This window comes from Takifugu rubripes, chromosome 22 (genome assembly GCF_901000725.2).
Source record: "Takifugu rubripes chromosome 22, fTakRub1.2, whole genome shotgun sequence".
Taxonomy (NCBI): Eukaryota; Metazoa; Chordata; class Actinopteri; order Tetraodontiformes; family Tetraodontidae; genus Takifugu; species Takifugu rubripes.
This window is the reverse complement of record NC_042306.1, coordinates 7945969-7960707: the sequence shown is the minus strand read 5'-3', so window position 1 is coordinate 7960707 and position 14739 is coordinate 7945969. Positions and strand designations below refer to the sequence as shown.

Genomic DNA, 14739 nt, shown 5'->3' with positions numbered 1-14739 from the left:
AATATATAACCCCAGATAACCCTGCCTTACAAGGCCAAGGACGCCACCCTGACCTGCTGACACAACACGTGCGCGTGCATGTGGCGGACTCTGCTCGCATCCAAATAATGTGATTTTTTGGGAGCAGAGCCAGGAACTTTCTCCTGCATAACTGCCGGCTGACTCACTCAAACATAGCTTCTCTATCACTTATTCTTCCACACTTTTCAAATGCTTTTCCCAAGTGGAGCATCTGTGGACACAAACCAAAGTCTATTTATTGACGCTGAGGTGGCCTATAGACAAGCTTACAAGGACAGCTATAAACACTGTCAAAGTTAAGCATCACCTGCCAACGTGGCTTTGAGCAGTTCCATATATCATCTTCAGTTTGTTCACTGATCAAACTGGCGTGTCCACACGTTTAGCCCCAGGGATTCTGGGAAGCTGCTTTTCTTCTGGAAAATGGGAGGTCTATAGTGTAATGGCGAGACTAATGACCCAGCTGATTGCATGTGGTGAAGTGTCTGACCTCTTCTATAGATCTGCATAAACATGACCTGTAACACCATCATTTGGAGACTGTGAGGATTGTGGCGCACTGTATCACCTCTTTTAGCGTTATGCTAAATCTTAAAACAACATTTATTCATTATTTTATCTTACTAAAATAGTAAACTGACAGGATGGGATCATATGGGGATGCATGGGCTGACCCATAAAATCAAAGTGTGAGGGGGTAAACTGTAACATAAATGACTTCATAGAGGAACGTTTGAATTAGTCAATGATTAATCGGAAGAAAAATCAGTATTTCATATATTTAAAGTCAACTATCCTTCAGCTCTTCATGGGCTGACAATCATTGATTCAGTCGCTAAAGAGCATCAGAGTATTTGTCACCCTTCCCCACTGGGAGTTTATTGGAAATGTCTATACCTCTCTGTGTTTTGCATCCACCCAGACCACCAACATGTAAATCTCTACTTGCATGCTTGTGTTAATTGTCTTTCAGATCACTCTTCTCTTAATGTCAGAGAGGTTAAGTGGTTGCAGATTTACACAGAGACCCACGCGCCAGAGCCAGTCTTTAGATCTAGTTTACACTCAAAGCTTTTACAGCTATGCTGTTGGCATGTTGTCAGCAGCTAAAGGGAACCCTTCACTGACAACTCTGTCATGACCTCCCCAATGTTGTACTGTAGCTGCAGAAAGACAGAGGAGGAAGTTGATACTGGAGTAACCGCCATGGATGCAGCGAAGGATGTCAGGCAGCTGCTCAACTGGTGACTTTCAAAATGCAACAACCCGGAGCAGGAATGAAAATGAGACATCTTACTGGTGCTGGAGGTACAAGAATCAATGTTTAATATGACGGAAGACACAGAAAACCTCCCAAATCCAGCTGATTTGTCACAGATTCCCTCTCACAGGGGTGGAAGGGAAACAACAAACATGTTTCAGGAGCAATTTAGAGGGTTTTTTTATTCTCTCTGAGCACAGCGACAGGTAGACCTTCACCTGTTTACCGTCGACTGATAATTTTCCTGGGACCAACTGCATATTCCTCAAATGCTCAATGTGAAATCAGACCCTCCCTCTATAAAAGCTGTCCTCTATGGAAGGATGTGTTCACCATCATTATCTCATCATTCTGATACGTGCTCAGAGGATTAATAGACAAAGCATGATGGATATTAATAAACCTTTTGTTTGTTACCTTGTGTGAACTTTGGTGCACGCACGCACGCACACACACACACACACACACACACACACACACACACACACACACACACACACACACACACACAGACTGTGTTGGAGCCAGGTTACTGGTCACACCATCAGTGGTATTTTCAGGCTGAGTAGCCAGAAAGATAAGAGCCCCCTTTCACAGAAACAAAACAGAACCAAGCAAAAATAACCCCGACAGCAGAGTCAGAGCCTGAATATTAGACGGTGAATCCAGACGTGGCGATGGACTCGCCCTCATAGCTCAGCATTTCACTGGCACTTTTAAACATCCCGTGCGTGAATTTATGTAAGTTTTATTGCGTGTCCTGGATGTGGCAGAAAACTAGAAAGATTAACTTCTGATCTTAATCCAAATCAGATTTAAATTTCACATCAGAATCCATTTTAAAATCTGGATACAATCAGCTTTACAGAGGATCAACAGCAGCACTGTTTACAAAAAGCCCTGATTTGCCGGGAGAGTTTTAAAGCAAGGTTGAGCAGAATTTTGATATTTAAACTATTTCTCAGTTAGCCACCATTTGGTCTGTATGCTGCTGCTGGTGATGGAATCCTGATAGATAAAGCCAACATGTCCATGTATAAACTACCTCTACACTAACGAAACAGCCCCCATTTGAATTGACTTCAGCGTCTAAAACACAATGATTTATTCCAGAAGCCCGTCCATCCTCTTTTAGCTGCTGTGTTGGACCACCTTCAGCAGCGGAATGGAGCAGAACAGGTCACATCAGGCAGCTGTCTGTGATTGCACCCACTGTTTTGGTGGGATTTGAGGTGAGATGCTACAGCTGACAGCTCCCTGCAGGCCTGGATGCCAGACAGATCCCAGAGCCTTTCATGGACCGGCAGTGGGAGGAGCGGCGCAGGGAGTGGCGAGCATGTGGCGCATTCTTCTTTCAGCAAGTGGCGCATCCTTCTTTTCAGCACTTCACAGTCTTCGGTGATCTATAAAGTGTCTCAGCCAGCTGTTGACAGAACCACATTTGTAAGAATTTTCAAAAGAATTTCTTTGCACAGCAAGAACTCCTTAAAAAGTGATTAAAAAGTTACAGTTGGTACAAGATTGGCTGACGTTTGAAGAGCTCTGTTGAGTCTCTCAGAGGAGAATCAGTGATTTGTAGTATTTTTGTATATTTAATAAAACAAGAATAAAGCATTCATATAAGCACTCTTCACCCTCCGGCTGAGCACATCTAACTAAGGCGAAAAGGTTGTTGTCAGCAGTGTTCCTCAGCTACTGGTGTTCACCCACTGTCTTACTGGACAAACCCAACAGAGGTGGCTGTGGGATTCTCCCTGAAATCCACTCACACCTTGTTAGATATTTAAAGGTCGCTTCCTTCACTGCAAGGAGTCATTTCAGTCAACAGAATCGACCGAGGGCGCCATCTGCTGGAGGAAGCGATCACAAAGCTCACAAAAGATGGGTAGATGGATGTTATATATGCATGTACATACACTGCTCAAAAAAATTGGAGGAACACTTCGAAAACACATCAGATGTAAACGGGGGGGGGGGGGGGGGAGTTATCTTGAATATCTTTCCTGATAAAAAAAAAAGTAGGTGAAGTATTAGTAACAAGATGATGCCACATAATTTGATAGAAATGAAAATGATCACCCTATAGGGGGGGAAATCAAAGACACCCCAAAAATGAAAGTTAAAAATGTTAATGTTAAAGTTAAAAATTTTGCCAAAATGTCATTGTAGAAACTCAAAATGATTCTCAGTAGTTTGTGTGGCCCCCACGTGCTTGTACGCATGCCTGACAACTTCAGGGCATGCTCCTAATGAGATGACGAATGGTGTCTTGGGGGATCTCCTCCCAGATCTGGACCAGGGCATCACTGAGCTCCTGGACAGTCTGAAGATCAACCTGGTGGTGCCGGATGGACCTAAACATAATGTCCCAGAGGTGTTCCATTAGGTTTAGGTCAGGTGAACGTGGGGGCCAGTCAATGGTATCGGTTCCTACATCCTCCAGGAACTGCCTGCATACTCTAGTAGAAGGTCAGTCAGTAAAAATCAGCCAAAAGAGATGAGGAGGGAAAAAAAGTGGCCTCAACCTGGAAAGCCATTCCTGTTTTGGGGGCCGTCTCATTGTTGCCCCTCTGATGCTCCTGTTGTTGATTTCATTAACAACAAAGCAGCAGAAACTGATTAACAACCCCCTCTGCTACTTAACTGACCAGATCAATATCCCAGAAGTTTGAGTGATAGGTTGTTGTACTCTGAATAAAAAAAGTGTTTGTCTAATTTTTTTGAGCAGTGTATTTTGTGTATGTATTTTTGTATTTTTCATATCTAGGTACACATTTTATATATCTGTGCATATCACTCACACACACACACACACACACACATACACACACACACACACACACACACACATACATACATACATACATACATACAATTTATGGTTTGCTATTGTCATTATTTGCAATTTGCCTGCTCAAATATGGGCTGGATACAGTTAAGAGGGGGGAAGTTGACCTTCACACTTGCTTCCAGTAGACGCTCTAAAAAACCTATATAACATTTAAAAAAGAAAAAAAAACGCATCCAATTGTTTGGATGTTTTTATTTTTATTTGGTACGAATTCGATACGAACTCATTCTATGAAATAAAGGTGTATTTGACTGGAGACGCTGCGTGTTGTACACAGTTAAGCCACGTGGTGGAGGCAGTTGTTCATAAACCTTTTACGGTGGGACACTTCACCACATGGATGGATGGATGGATGGATGGATGGATGGATGGATGGATGGATGGATGGATGGATGGATGGATGGATGGATGGATGGATGGATGGATGGATGGATGGATGGATTTCTGCTTAATTATCTGACAATGGGGTGACAGCATGCCAATTTTAATGATTCTGTTTTCTAAAATATATCTTAAAATTGGTTGAGAAAAGCATTTTCCACTGTTGTTGGTTTCAGACATTTTGTGTATGAGCTACAGTTGTGATAGTGTGGATGGAGAGATCAGAAATAAAGGAGAAGGGTGTGTGTGTGTGTGTGTGTGAGAGAGAGAGAGAGAGAGAGAGAGAGAGAGACTGACAGTGACAGACTGGTACAACAGCTGATTCCCAGCTCAAATGCAGCACAAAGGTTGCTGCTATTAATACCCAGGAAAGCAGAAACTCACATCTTATATCGAGCTGCTTCTGAATTCAATCATCTCTGACACGCACATTAATGACTTTCTGTCCCACTGGTCCTCGACAGGGCTCCTCAGATCTCTGCTGGTATTTAAAACTCACCTTGTTCGATATGCTGTGAAAGTACTTTAACCTGGAGGAGTTCATATCACTGATTCAACCCCCCCCCCCCCCCCCCCCCCCCCCCCCCACCCCCCCCCACCCCTGTAACCACGAGTCAGCTAAGCAGGAGCAATGTGACACCTCAGATTCCCAGGAGACATCTGACACGGAGAAAACATGCACACGTATGTATGCATTGGTCAGGAGAGTGAAGTAAAGAAGTTCCAGTTACTGCAGAGAAGGCTGATCCTGGAACCAGTGCTGTCACCCCCCTCCCCCCACCGCTGAGCGAGGTGAGCTGGAGGAGTGAACGCCATCTGACTGGGTCACCATCAGTGCACAGAAGATTCACCACTGTATTTTAGGGACTGGACCTCCTCGGCTGTCCGTGGAATGTTTGGGACCGGCCACCTCCATGCATTCTGCACTGGGATCGTCAACGTTACGGCCGGTGTCTTGACAACTGGCACCCTGATTGATCTTTCATTGGTGCACGAATGGATTTGATCTGACACTTGGAAAAATACAGCAACATTTGCAGCCTGGTTACCTGAGCCAAGCAGATGTTTGGACTGCATGAAACAGTTCCCACAGCGGTACCTCAGAGCTGTTGGTGCGTTTGGGTGCATTCTGGACAGGATTACAGACTGAACATATGAAAGAGGGAAGCTGTTCAGGCTGAGGAAGATTATCTGAACATACTGCAGCAGTCAGTTCTCCAGAGGAACCACTGAGTCCAGACCAGGTCAGGATGTTCCTTTACACACTGCTGGTGGTCCTGACAGACCTGGCAGCCCACTTCCTGGGCAGCACTGTGTTCCGCCAGCACTTCCATCTGCTGTTGTCAGCGGTTCTGATGTTCGGCCCAGCACTGAGCTTCTGGGTCTCCCAGCACAGCATCTTTGCCAAGAGAAGTCACTTCCTGTATCGGTGAGTTGGCTTCCTGTTTAGCTTAAAGCTCCCTATACTCGCCTGTTTTTGGTTTTTCTTGGAGGGTTTGACACCCAGTAGCCATATACGTGATGGATTTTAGTGGTTGAGGTTTCTAAGAAGAAAAAAACAAGAAAATACATGAAAATAAAGGTCAGGGTATATTTTCTAAAATTAAACTGAAATATCATCTAAATACTCTTGACCTTCCCTTTTTCTGCCATTGGTCTGGCTGTAGAAATGAAATATATTCAGTTCCCACCTGTTCCCACAAGCACAGGAGCCACTCCTGAGATCCCTTTTGACACTATGTTTTTGCTCTAAATGCATTTTTCAAATTCATGCTGGCAGTTTTGGTGAGCACTGGGATATTTTTACAAAACAATTTAAAGTATTTAAACAGAATTGCTTACTCATAGTCTCCTTGTTGCAGGTTGTTCTTGCACTCTGGTTGGGGCTGGACCTGCATCTTTGTTGGCTCCTTTGTCTTCCTCCTGTCCTTTTCCATCCGTCGCTCCTTCTCTCTCTCAATGCGGCACCTGTCTCGGCTTGGGGTGACCGGAGCGCTGTGGCTTTGTTTTTGTAAACTACTGGATCTTCTGGAGAACACCACAGGAAGTTGCTTTGAGCCTTTGCTCAGTGGACCAGAGGTTGTGAAGGACCAACCCCTGCTGGTGCTGCGAGAAGGTCTGAGCAAGTCGGAGTGTATCAAAGCTGGAATGGTGTGGTCGGGCTACGAAGTCTCAGAGGATGTCTTTCTACTGTGTCTGTGTTGCCTGTTACTGGCTGAGGAAACAGCTGTTTTTGGGCCATATCTGAGCTTGGGTGGGGACTCAGATGCTCCCCTGAGGATCCTCTTCCTGTTTTGTGTTCTTCTGCTCTTCCTCTGGATCTTTCTATTGCTCTGTCTTTTGGCTTATTTCCCTCAGTTCCCCACACAGCTGTTAGGGGGCGCTCTAGGGTGCCTGAGCTGGAGAGTTCTATACCAGGGCTGGTACCGCCTGGGGCCCAGCTGGTTCTGCCCTGGAAGACCTGGACTGGGGCTTCTTAACATAAAGAGCAGGAGCAATGAAACACAGAATATGAAACTGGGTGTTGATCACATCCATTAATTGAACAAATGTGTTTAAACTGAAGAAAAATCAACCGGGAGAATTTTGTGGCGATAACTGCTATGAAAATATCCTGAAACATTGAAAACTAGTCTTTCATAAGTCACCACAAAATGAGTGTGATCAGCCTGTTCTGATCCATTTCTGCTTTATATGTGGGACATTCTAATACATCTATTTTATTGAAATTCTCATATAACTCAGTTGGATCTCAGATGTTTTACTGAAGCGGGATGATAATGAGCCCATATTTAAGTGTCGTTGTTGCAAATTTCAAGGGTAAAATTGACAAATGTAATTTTTGAAATCTCTCTGGCCTGACTGAAGTACTCGCAGGGTTTAAGAAATCTAAGTTTGCTCTTAAACAAGAATGTGGGATGTATAATGATAAACCATTTAAGAATTCTGACCAGAGCTGCACAATGCTCCAGTTCCAGTCCATCCTGATTGATCTGTGATAGTTTGTAGTCATCAGTGTTGACTTGAAAATCACTTGTTTGGATTAGTTTCCTGCCTTGATTGTGACCTTTACTTTCAAACCTCAATCTTTGTCTTCCTATCCAGTACGGTTCAAGTTGATTTATTTCTGTAATTCAATTAAAAAAGTATAACTCACAGATTAGCTTGATTCTATGTGGGGGTGGGGAGCTCAACTGAGAGTCTGGCAGTGGCAGAAATACCAGGCAGTTTGACCTTTACCTTAAAGCACAAGGTGGATGATGATAGACCAGTTTCTAACTAATGAAATTCAACTCAAAACTCCAGTCTCAGCCAGGCTCAGTAGATCACATCTGTTGTGGCTCTTTCCACGGGGGAGACCCACTGCAGCTCATCAGAGCTTCAGGAGCCATCATACACAGATACAGGACAAGCTCGAGAACTTGAAGATCCTCCTAAAGCAGAGACATCACCTGGGCCGAGGACAAAAAGGACCGGCTGGTCTAAAGACTGTAAACACGACATATTTTCTGGAAATGTGGCTCCCAAAGTCTGGAGGAGGGGAGATGCCGAGAACCCAAACTGCTGGAGCTCCAGTGCGACGGTTCCAGGCCGTGATGATTGGAGCCGTGTTTAGCCAGGTCAAAGGTCAGGGCATCATCTACCAAGGTTCAGGAGCACCTCAGGCTTCCTTCTGCTGACCAGCAGGAGCTGAGCTACATTTGGGCTTTGATTATTATTATAGGAAAGAATCATCAAAATTCAAAGAAACAAACATAATACATCAGTCGGTCTATCAATGTGTTTCCTCATTCTTATATATGCTATCGTGTAGCCATTTTGGCCTTTGAATATCAGTGTTGGTTCAGCAGATAGATGCATTTTTGAGTTCTTTTCATTTTTGAGTCATTTCTAAAAATATCTCAAACACTGACTGTATCTGAGAATTCCTTTGACGTTCCCTTTTAAATCTGTTTTATTGGTTAAAATATATACAAAGATCGGTTCTGCCGTTAACAAAAGCAGACTGCAGATAAAATGAAAACATGCAGCGTCAGAATGCTCAGAAGGTCCTGGGATGTTCCGGCTCCTGTCTGGATCCTACAAGTCATGTAAATAAGAATTTGCAGTTAATGTGTGGATTCAGTAAATTATTCAACTCCTCTTAAATTCTTGGTGACTAAATCTATAAAATAGAGATCAATCCAACAAAAATGAAAAAAGGACAAAATTCTCCATTTACAAAGTGTTTCTGATGCGAACATCCCAGTTGGTGGAGTTCCTCAATAAGGCAGACTTTGACTGTTCGGCTCCGGCTTCAGCCTCGACTTGGTGGCACGTTCGTAATACGATAAAGACTGTTCACCACCTGGGCGTCAGCGCCACGTCCTGCACCCCAGGACACACTCGACTGCAACTCCACATTTGTGTTCCATTACCAACAAGGTGACTATGAAAAACGAGCAGATGCCGGTTTGAAGGTGAACGTGTGACAGAAAGCACAACTTTAAAAACGAGACACTGAGCGGCGGAGGAAGAGTCATCAGGACATGGAGGGGATGGGAGCGTCTACAGTGTCCAGAGGTTCCCAGTGACTGTTCATCAGGGCATCATAGAATTCCTCACTGCGTTCCATATAATCTTTGTTCCACTGCTCCACGTCACACTCAGGGATGGATTCTGTAAAACACATCAATAACTGGTTCAATACCTTCACAGGTTGTAAAAGATTGGTAAAAAGGTAGAAGGAGCCTAATGTATCAATCATTAAATACTGTATATTTTTATATATTTGTGTTCTTGAATGATTAACCTGACAACTAACTTAATTCCATCATTTGACATCTAAACATCTGCACACATCTGGACTTATTACAGTTCTCACTTAAAAGCTGTCAATTGTTATTTCTACATATAATTATATTGTTTACACCTTTTATTCCCAACCTAAAGATATTCAGTTCACTGTGAAGAACAAATCTGCTTATACCGTCAGCGGTTTCCTCTTCTACGGCCCCAGTTTCTTCATGGTTCTGCTGGGAATGACATCAAATAGTAACTGTTTTCAGGAAGAACCTGCACAAATGTTAAACTCTGCAGGAGTCCTGGTTCTCACCTCAACAGCTCCAGACATGTCAGTGGACGTAGGTGGCATCCCAATGGGAGGGGGAGGCATGTGTCCGGGTGGGGGGTATCCGTACCCATAATTATAGTTGTAGCCACTGTTATAGCCAGTGTTGTAGCCGGTATTGTAAGTGTTGTTGTAGGATGAGTTGTAGCCACTATATTGATCATAACCTCCCCACTGAGAGTAGTAGCCCCCCTGAGCCACACTGTTATTACTGCCATAGTAGTTGGACTGGGACTGGTTATAGCTGCTGTAGTTCTGGCCCTGCCCCCCCTGGTAGCTGCTGATCTTCTGGCTGAAACACAACAAAGATATTCACATTCTTTCAACACTTCCTGTGAATTAAGCCAAAGAATGACAGTGGCAGCTTCTTATGAAAGCTATTATTTATCCAACACAGACACATGACAGACGGGAAGTGTTTGCTGCGTCCTAATGAAGGCAAGTAACCAATCACCTGGCACAAAGACGCTCAGCTGCATCTTACCTCTTGGCTACAGCGACACTGAGTCTGAGGGGCTTTCCGCTCAACATGGTCCCCTGGCACTCCTCGATGGCCTTCTTCTGCTCGCTCTCCTCTCCAAACTTGACAAAGCCGTAGCCTCTGCAAGTCAAACGGCAGTTACAACCCCTCTCTACACCACTCAGCGCTCCATACTTGGCATTTAACATCCACTTAAAGAGGAAATATAATGGGTATTATTATGGTAGAACTGAAACTTGTTGTTTTACTTTTAACATGAGGTAGCATCACTTGAATTGTGAGTTGCTCTTGCTTAGCCTATATGGGGAAAACAATAGTTTTAGCATAAAATGGTAAGAAAACATTTGTTCAGCTTCTAGCGACAATACAAGATATACTGCTGCTGGCCAACGTCCACAGCAGTTCTATCTAAAGAAAAGAATTACAGCAAAGAAAGCATGACATATATGTAGATTACAGCACATTGCTTAAAATTCATATGCCAACCAGAATGTACTTGAAAACAGTAGTACTGAGCACAGAGAATATGTCAGCCTGGTCGAACTGTGTGCCGCTACCATACCTGGAATATCCATACTGGTCAGTGACCACTTTGGCTCCCTTGCAGGAAGGGTAATTCTTGAAAACTTGCTGCAGCTGGAAGTCCTGCACATCAGAGGCCAAGTCACCAACAAACACGGAGAACTCGGGCCTGTAAAAAAACATGACTTTAATCAAGTTACAAGTAAACCGAAATCAATTCAAAGGACAACACCTTTCAGAAAAATAGTTTAAATTACATTAAAGTCAATTTTCTTTCTACATGGATGTTTACCAGACTGCTTCTTTCTATTAAAAAGAGCCTGAAAGATGAGTAAAAGGCAGGAACAGAAACAAGCTTACCCTGCTTCTGGCCGTTTACCATAGGTGGCATAGTTGAGCTTAAACTTTCTTGGCTGTGCAGGGAGAAAGAAACAAATCTCAGTAAGTCAACCACAAACACTCAAGCTGTGTAGTATAGCACTAATATTGCTGCAAATGAAGAGTGGCGTTATTATGGTCATTATTGAGTTTACATACCTCCTCCAACCAGAACAGCCTTTAGCCCATTCCTCAGTTAGTTCCTACCAGACTCTATTCACCAGCTTCAAACAAAGTGCATACACGTACAAGAAGCCTGTCAGCCACAATAGCAGCAGCAGGTACAGGCTGGTGCACAGGGGGGCCCGACAGCTTGGCCAGATCACAGGAATAACACTGTTTCAAATTCAGTAGCAAGCAGCAAAAGCTCACAAATATGATGTCATAATTTTAAACAATCTGGTAACTGAGATCTATTTACACCAGCAGCTTTTCAATATCTCTGCTTATTCCTTTTATATTACAAACCATGAGAAAATATATCATCTTTAGTACAGCACTAAAGCAATTTCCTAACAGCTTACTTATTCTCATTAACATTTTAACAATTCATTTTAACAGGACATTTAAAATTTCATCATACAATGAACAATCAAACATGGGTATACAATATAAATAGTAATTTTCAAATTTAATATTTAAAAATATTTTAATGTCAGATGCACACACATTGTATGCAACGTCAGATGAGCACACTTTAATCAGAGTAGTGTTGAAATGAGTGTTTTTTGGAACGTATGACACATAAGTGGAATTTAAAAGTTACATTTAGGTTGTATGATCAGTATAAAAGCAGAAAAAGCAGATTTATGTACCGGTCTGTTATGTATCTTCATTTTATATTAGTTTCGCATAGTATGGACTAGTTCACATCTGCACCACATCTAAGGCAAATTTAAATTTGACTGAGGTGTAACGTTAAACTAGCCAGTTAAGTTGACGGATTTTTGGGAGTCAGAATTCCGCACAGCTAATCGGCTTCAATGTTCCAACAAACAAGAACAAAGCAGCAAAATAACAAAAATGAAATTCTCTTTACAGTTTTATTGTCATTAAGATCACGCAAGACTGGTGATCCTACCATATGCACTATCAAATTAATCATTTACATTTTATAGGTCAACATTAAAATGTAAATAGATAGCAACCACAATGTTGGAAGATTATGTTAAAGATATGGGGGAATGGGTTGAAGTTACATTATAGAACTAACCGGGTTTGATCCAGGGACTAGTTTTCCGTTGAGTCTTTGGACACAGCGTTCAACACTTGCTTCATCAGCCAGCTCCACAAAACAGTATCCTGCTGAACCACTGCACAAAGAGACAATCAACACATTAGTGATTGGAAAAAAACAGCTACATTTGCCTTCATACCCACCTCTGTAAGAGTGTTGGACACTTTGTGTAAGCACATATTAGAATGAATGTGTCTATTTGGCGACGGTGCCAAAACTGTCTACTTAGAACTAAGTTGTGTTTGAAGGGTTAGCACCTACCCAGTGATCTTGTGGGTGATGATTTTGACTCCAGTTGGTGATTCTCCCATGGCACTAAAGGCCTGCTTAATGAAATCTTCTTCCATGTATGGGTCCAACTAAACACAGGCAAGAAGACATTTTACTGATGGAAAAATGCTCTTCAATAAACACGAGCAGACCAGCCCAACAACAACTGTCGCTTTATTTATTTAAAAAACAGACAGATACGTTTTTCATCAAGATACGTAAACTGCAGTGTATCAAGGAACTTAAACAGCCACAGGAGTGGAGGCTCCTGGATTGGAGTGTACTTTTAGTAATTTTCACTTCAATAAAAACATTGAAGCGTCTTTGAAGCGTGGAAACGGACACAGACAGAAGGTTCGCTCCAATCCAATTTCGTGTTGAACTTCACGGTTCTAAATAATGGACGAAATGTGCTCAAGGCTAATGGCTAACAGAGTTTGTAAGCGTATAAAAGAGCTTTGTGTGGGTCCCCTAGTTGTATGATCACCAGTCTGAACTGTTTGTTAACTGGTATCAATGACATGGTAGAGCCCGGCTGTTGCGTTAATGTGTTTTTAACTGCAAACCAAAGGCGTGGAACAAGCTAGGCTAAGTTAGCATTTACACAGCGAACAAGAAGAATTGAACATACGTCACCCATCCACAAGCTCATCTGCCTGTTGAACATCATGGAGCAGTAGTCGGTTGTAATTACTAAGATGGAACGCTGCAAATGGGGTTAAATTCCTCAAATTTCAAAAACAAAAAAGTTAAACACGCAATCGGGGATGCTTCAATTTCTCCCTTTCCGTTTCGTTCTTCTTCCCGGTTTTTCAGCCAGCACCAGGCTGGTTGCTCAATGGCGCCTCCCGCTGGTGGTAGTTTGTGCCTCATCGTTAAACATAAAACTGCCCCATGATAAAGAAAAAGAAACAGAGGAGGTTTGTTCCTTGAAGGCTACCAAGGAATAGATATAAAAAAAAAGACCCTCCCTGAGGCAGAAGAGCCCGTTATTCTTCTCTAATTGAAGAAAGCAAGACCAACCTCAACTGGTCTTAGTGGAGCCACATATTTCTTATTCTCTCAGATTCCTCACAAATAAGACAATCATCAGATATTTTGACTCTGGAAACATCTGGAGGCCCTTAAGGAGCCCTTAAATTCCTTTGAACTTACAGACTTTTGTGAGACGACCTCTTTAATTAGCAAATCTAAGTCCACCAATGTCTCAGACCCAGTCGTAACTTTCTGTAGGATATTTTTCCCTTGATTTGCAGATCTGTTCCAAGCCAGATGAATTTTTCTTTAGTCACAGGTTATTTTTTCCTGACTCAATACTGGATCAATACCTGAAGAGGAACAGTTTGTTTTAGATGTTTCCATCAGGTTTTAGAGCTCATGCAGCACGGAAGGAGTCTCCAACCTGCCTCCCACCTCTACATTTCAAAATAAATTTCCAGATATTTCAGGAGATATTAGAATGAACTGAAAGACATTTCATTGAAAGATCACTAAAGTATAACCACGCTACCCAACAATGAACATGTTTAATTTACTAAAAACAGATATTGATATGCTTCAGTTGTACAGTCCAATAATTTCCAATAGATTCTGTCTGTTTAGACACATGTTCTTCATTTCATTCCAATACTTTCTGAAATCTTTCAACCGTAATGATCATTTAACGCCGGTTGTTCATCTCTTCCTCTCAATAAATGGAGCTGTGAAGGTACCTGAAGGTGTTGAAGGTGTGCTTGGACTGTTTTCAGGACTACTTCACCAGTTTGGGAGGAAAAAGGTTGTTACATCATACTTCTTGCTCCTGTGAGGCCTGTTGTGCACCATCATGCACCAGGATGAGTTCCAACTACAACAAACCACATCCAGGCTGAGACAGCTGAGGTGGGAAAGGAAGAAGGCTTTAAGAGATGGTGGCAGAAAGAGAGTTTAGAAACCGCAACAACAACTCCCCTGCAATGGCTCTCTGTTAACCAACAAGCCCCCACTCTGCTCACCACCAGTGGCTCCCGAACGACCTCATCGACTTCCACTGTCGCTTTGAAATCAATGAAGGCAGTCCTGATAGCCCCCTCTGCTCCAGCATCCACCTTCAAAGGCCTCACCATTCGCACCTTCCCCCACCACAGCTGCTGCCCCCCCCCCCCCCCCCCCCCCCCCCTCCTCTACAATCAGCACCTTGCTCTGTCCTTGAAAGAAGCTATTCAAGAGCAAAGCTGCAGGACCAGAC

General features: G+C 42.9%; 2 protein-coding genes across 3 annotated transcripts; one reads left to right on the top strand and one right to left on the bottom strand.

Annotated features, from left to right (window-relative positions):
* The first annotated feature begins 5661 nt into the window (after positions 1-5661).
* Positions 5662-7672, top strand: fitm1l (fat storage inducing transmembrane protein 1, like). Its single transcript, XM_003975548.2, has 2 exons — positions 5662-5943; positions 6377-7672. Exons 1-2 carry the CDS (start codon positions 5765-5767, stop codon positions 7053-7055), a joined length of 858 nt encoding a protein of 285 aa, XP_003975597.1. The 5' UTR covers positions 5662-5764; the 3' UTR covers positions 7056-7672.
* Positions 7673-8446: 774 nt separating this feature from the next.
* Positions 8447-13335, bottom strand: trnau1apb (tRNA selenocysteine 1 associated protein 1b). 2 transcript variants are annotated; one of them, XM_003975549.3, is made up of 9 exons: positions 13144-13335; positions 12504-12601; positions 12219-12318; positions 10988-11040; positions 10668-10796; positions 10109-10225; positions 9610-9916; positions 9484-9529; positions 8447-9173 (listed from the first exon to the last, which is right to left on the bottom strand). In XM_003975549.3, exons 1-9 carry the CDS (start codon positions 13180-13182, stop codon positions 9037-9039), a joined length of 1026 nt encoding a protein of 341 aa, XP_003975598.2. In that variant the 5' UTR covers positions 13183-13335; the 3' UTR covers positions 8447-9036. The 2 variants fall into 2 exon arrangements, with proteins under 2 accessions (XP_003975598.2, XP_011614689.1); XM_011616387.2 differs by having other exon boundaries at positions 9484-9526.
* Between the last annotated feature and the right edge of the window lie 1404 nt (positions 13336-14739).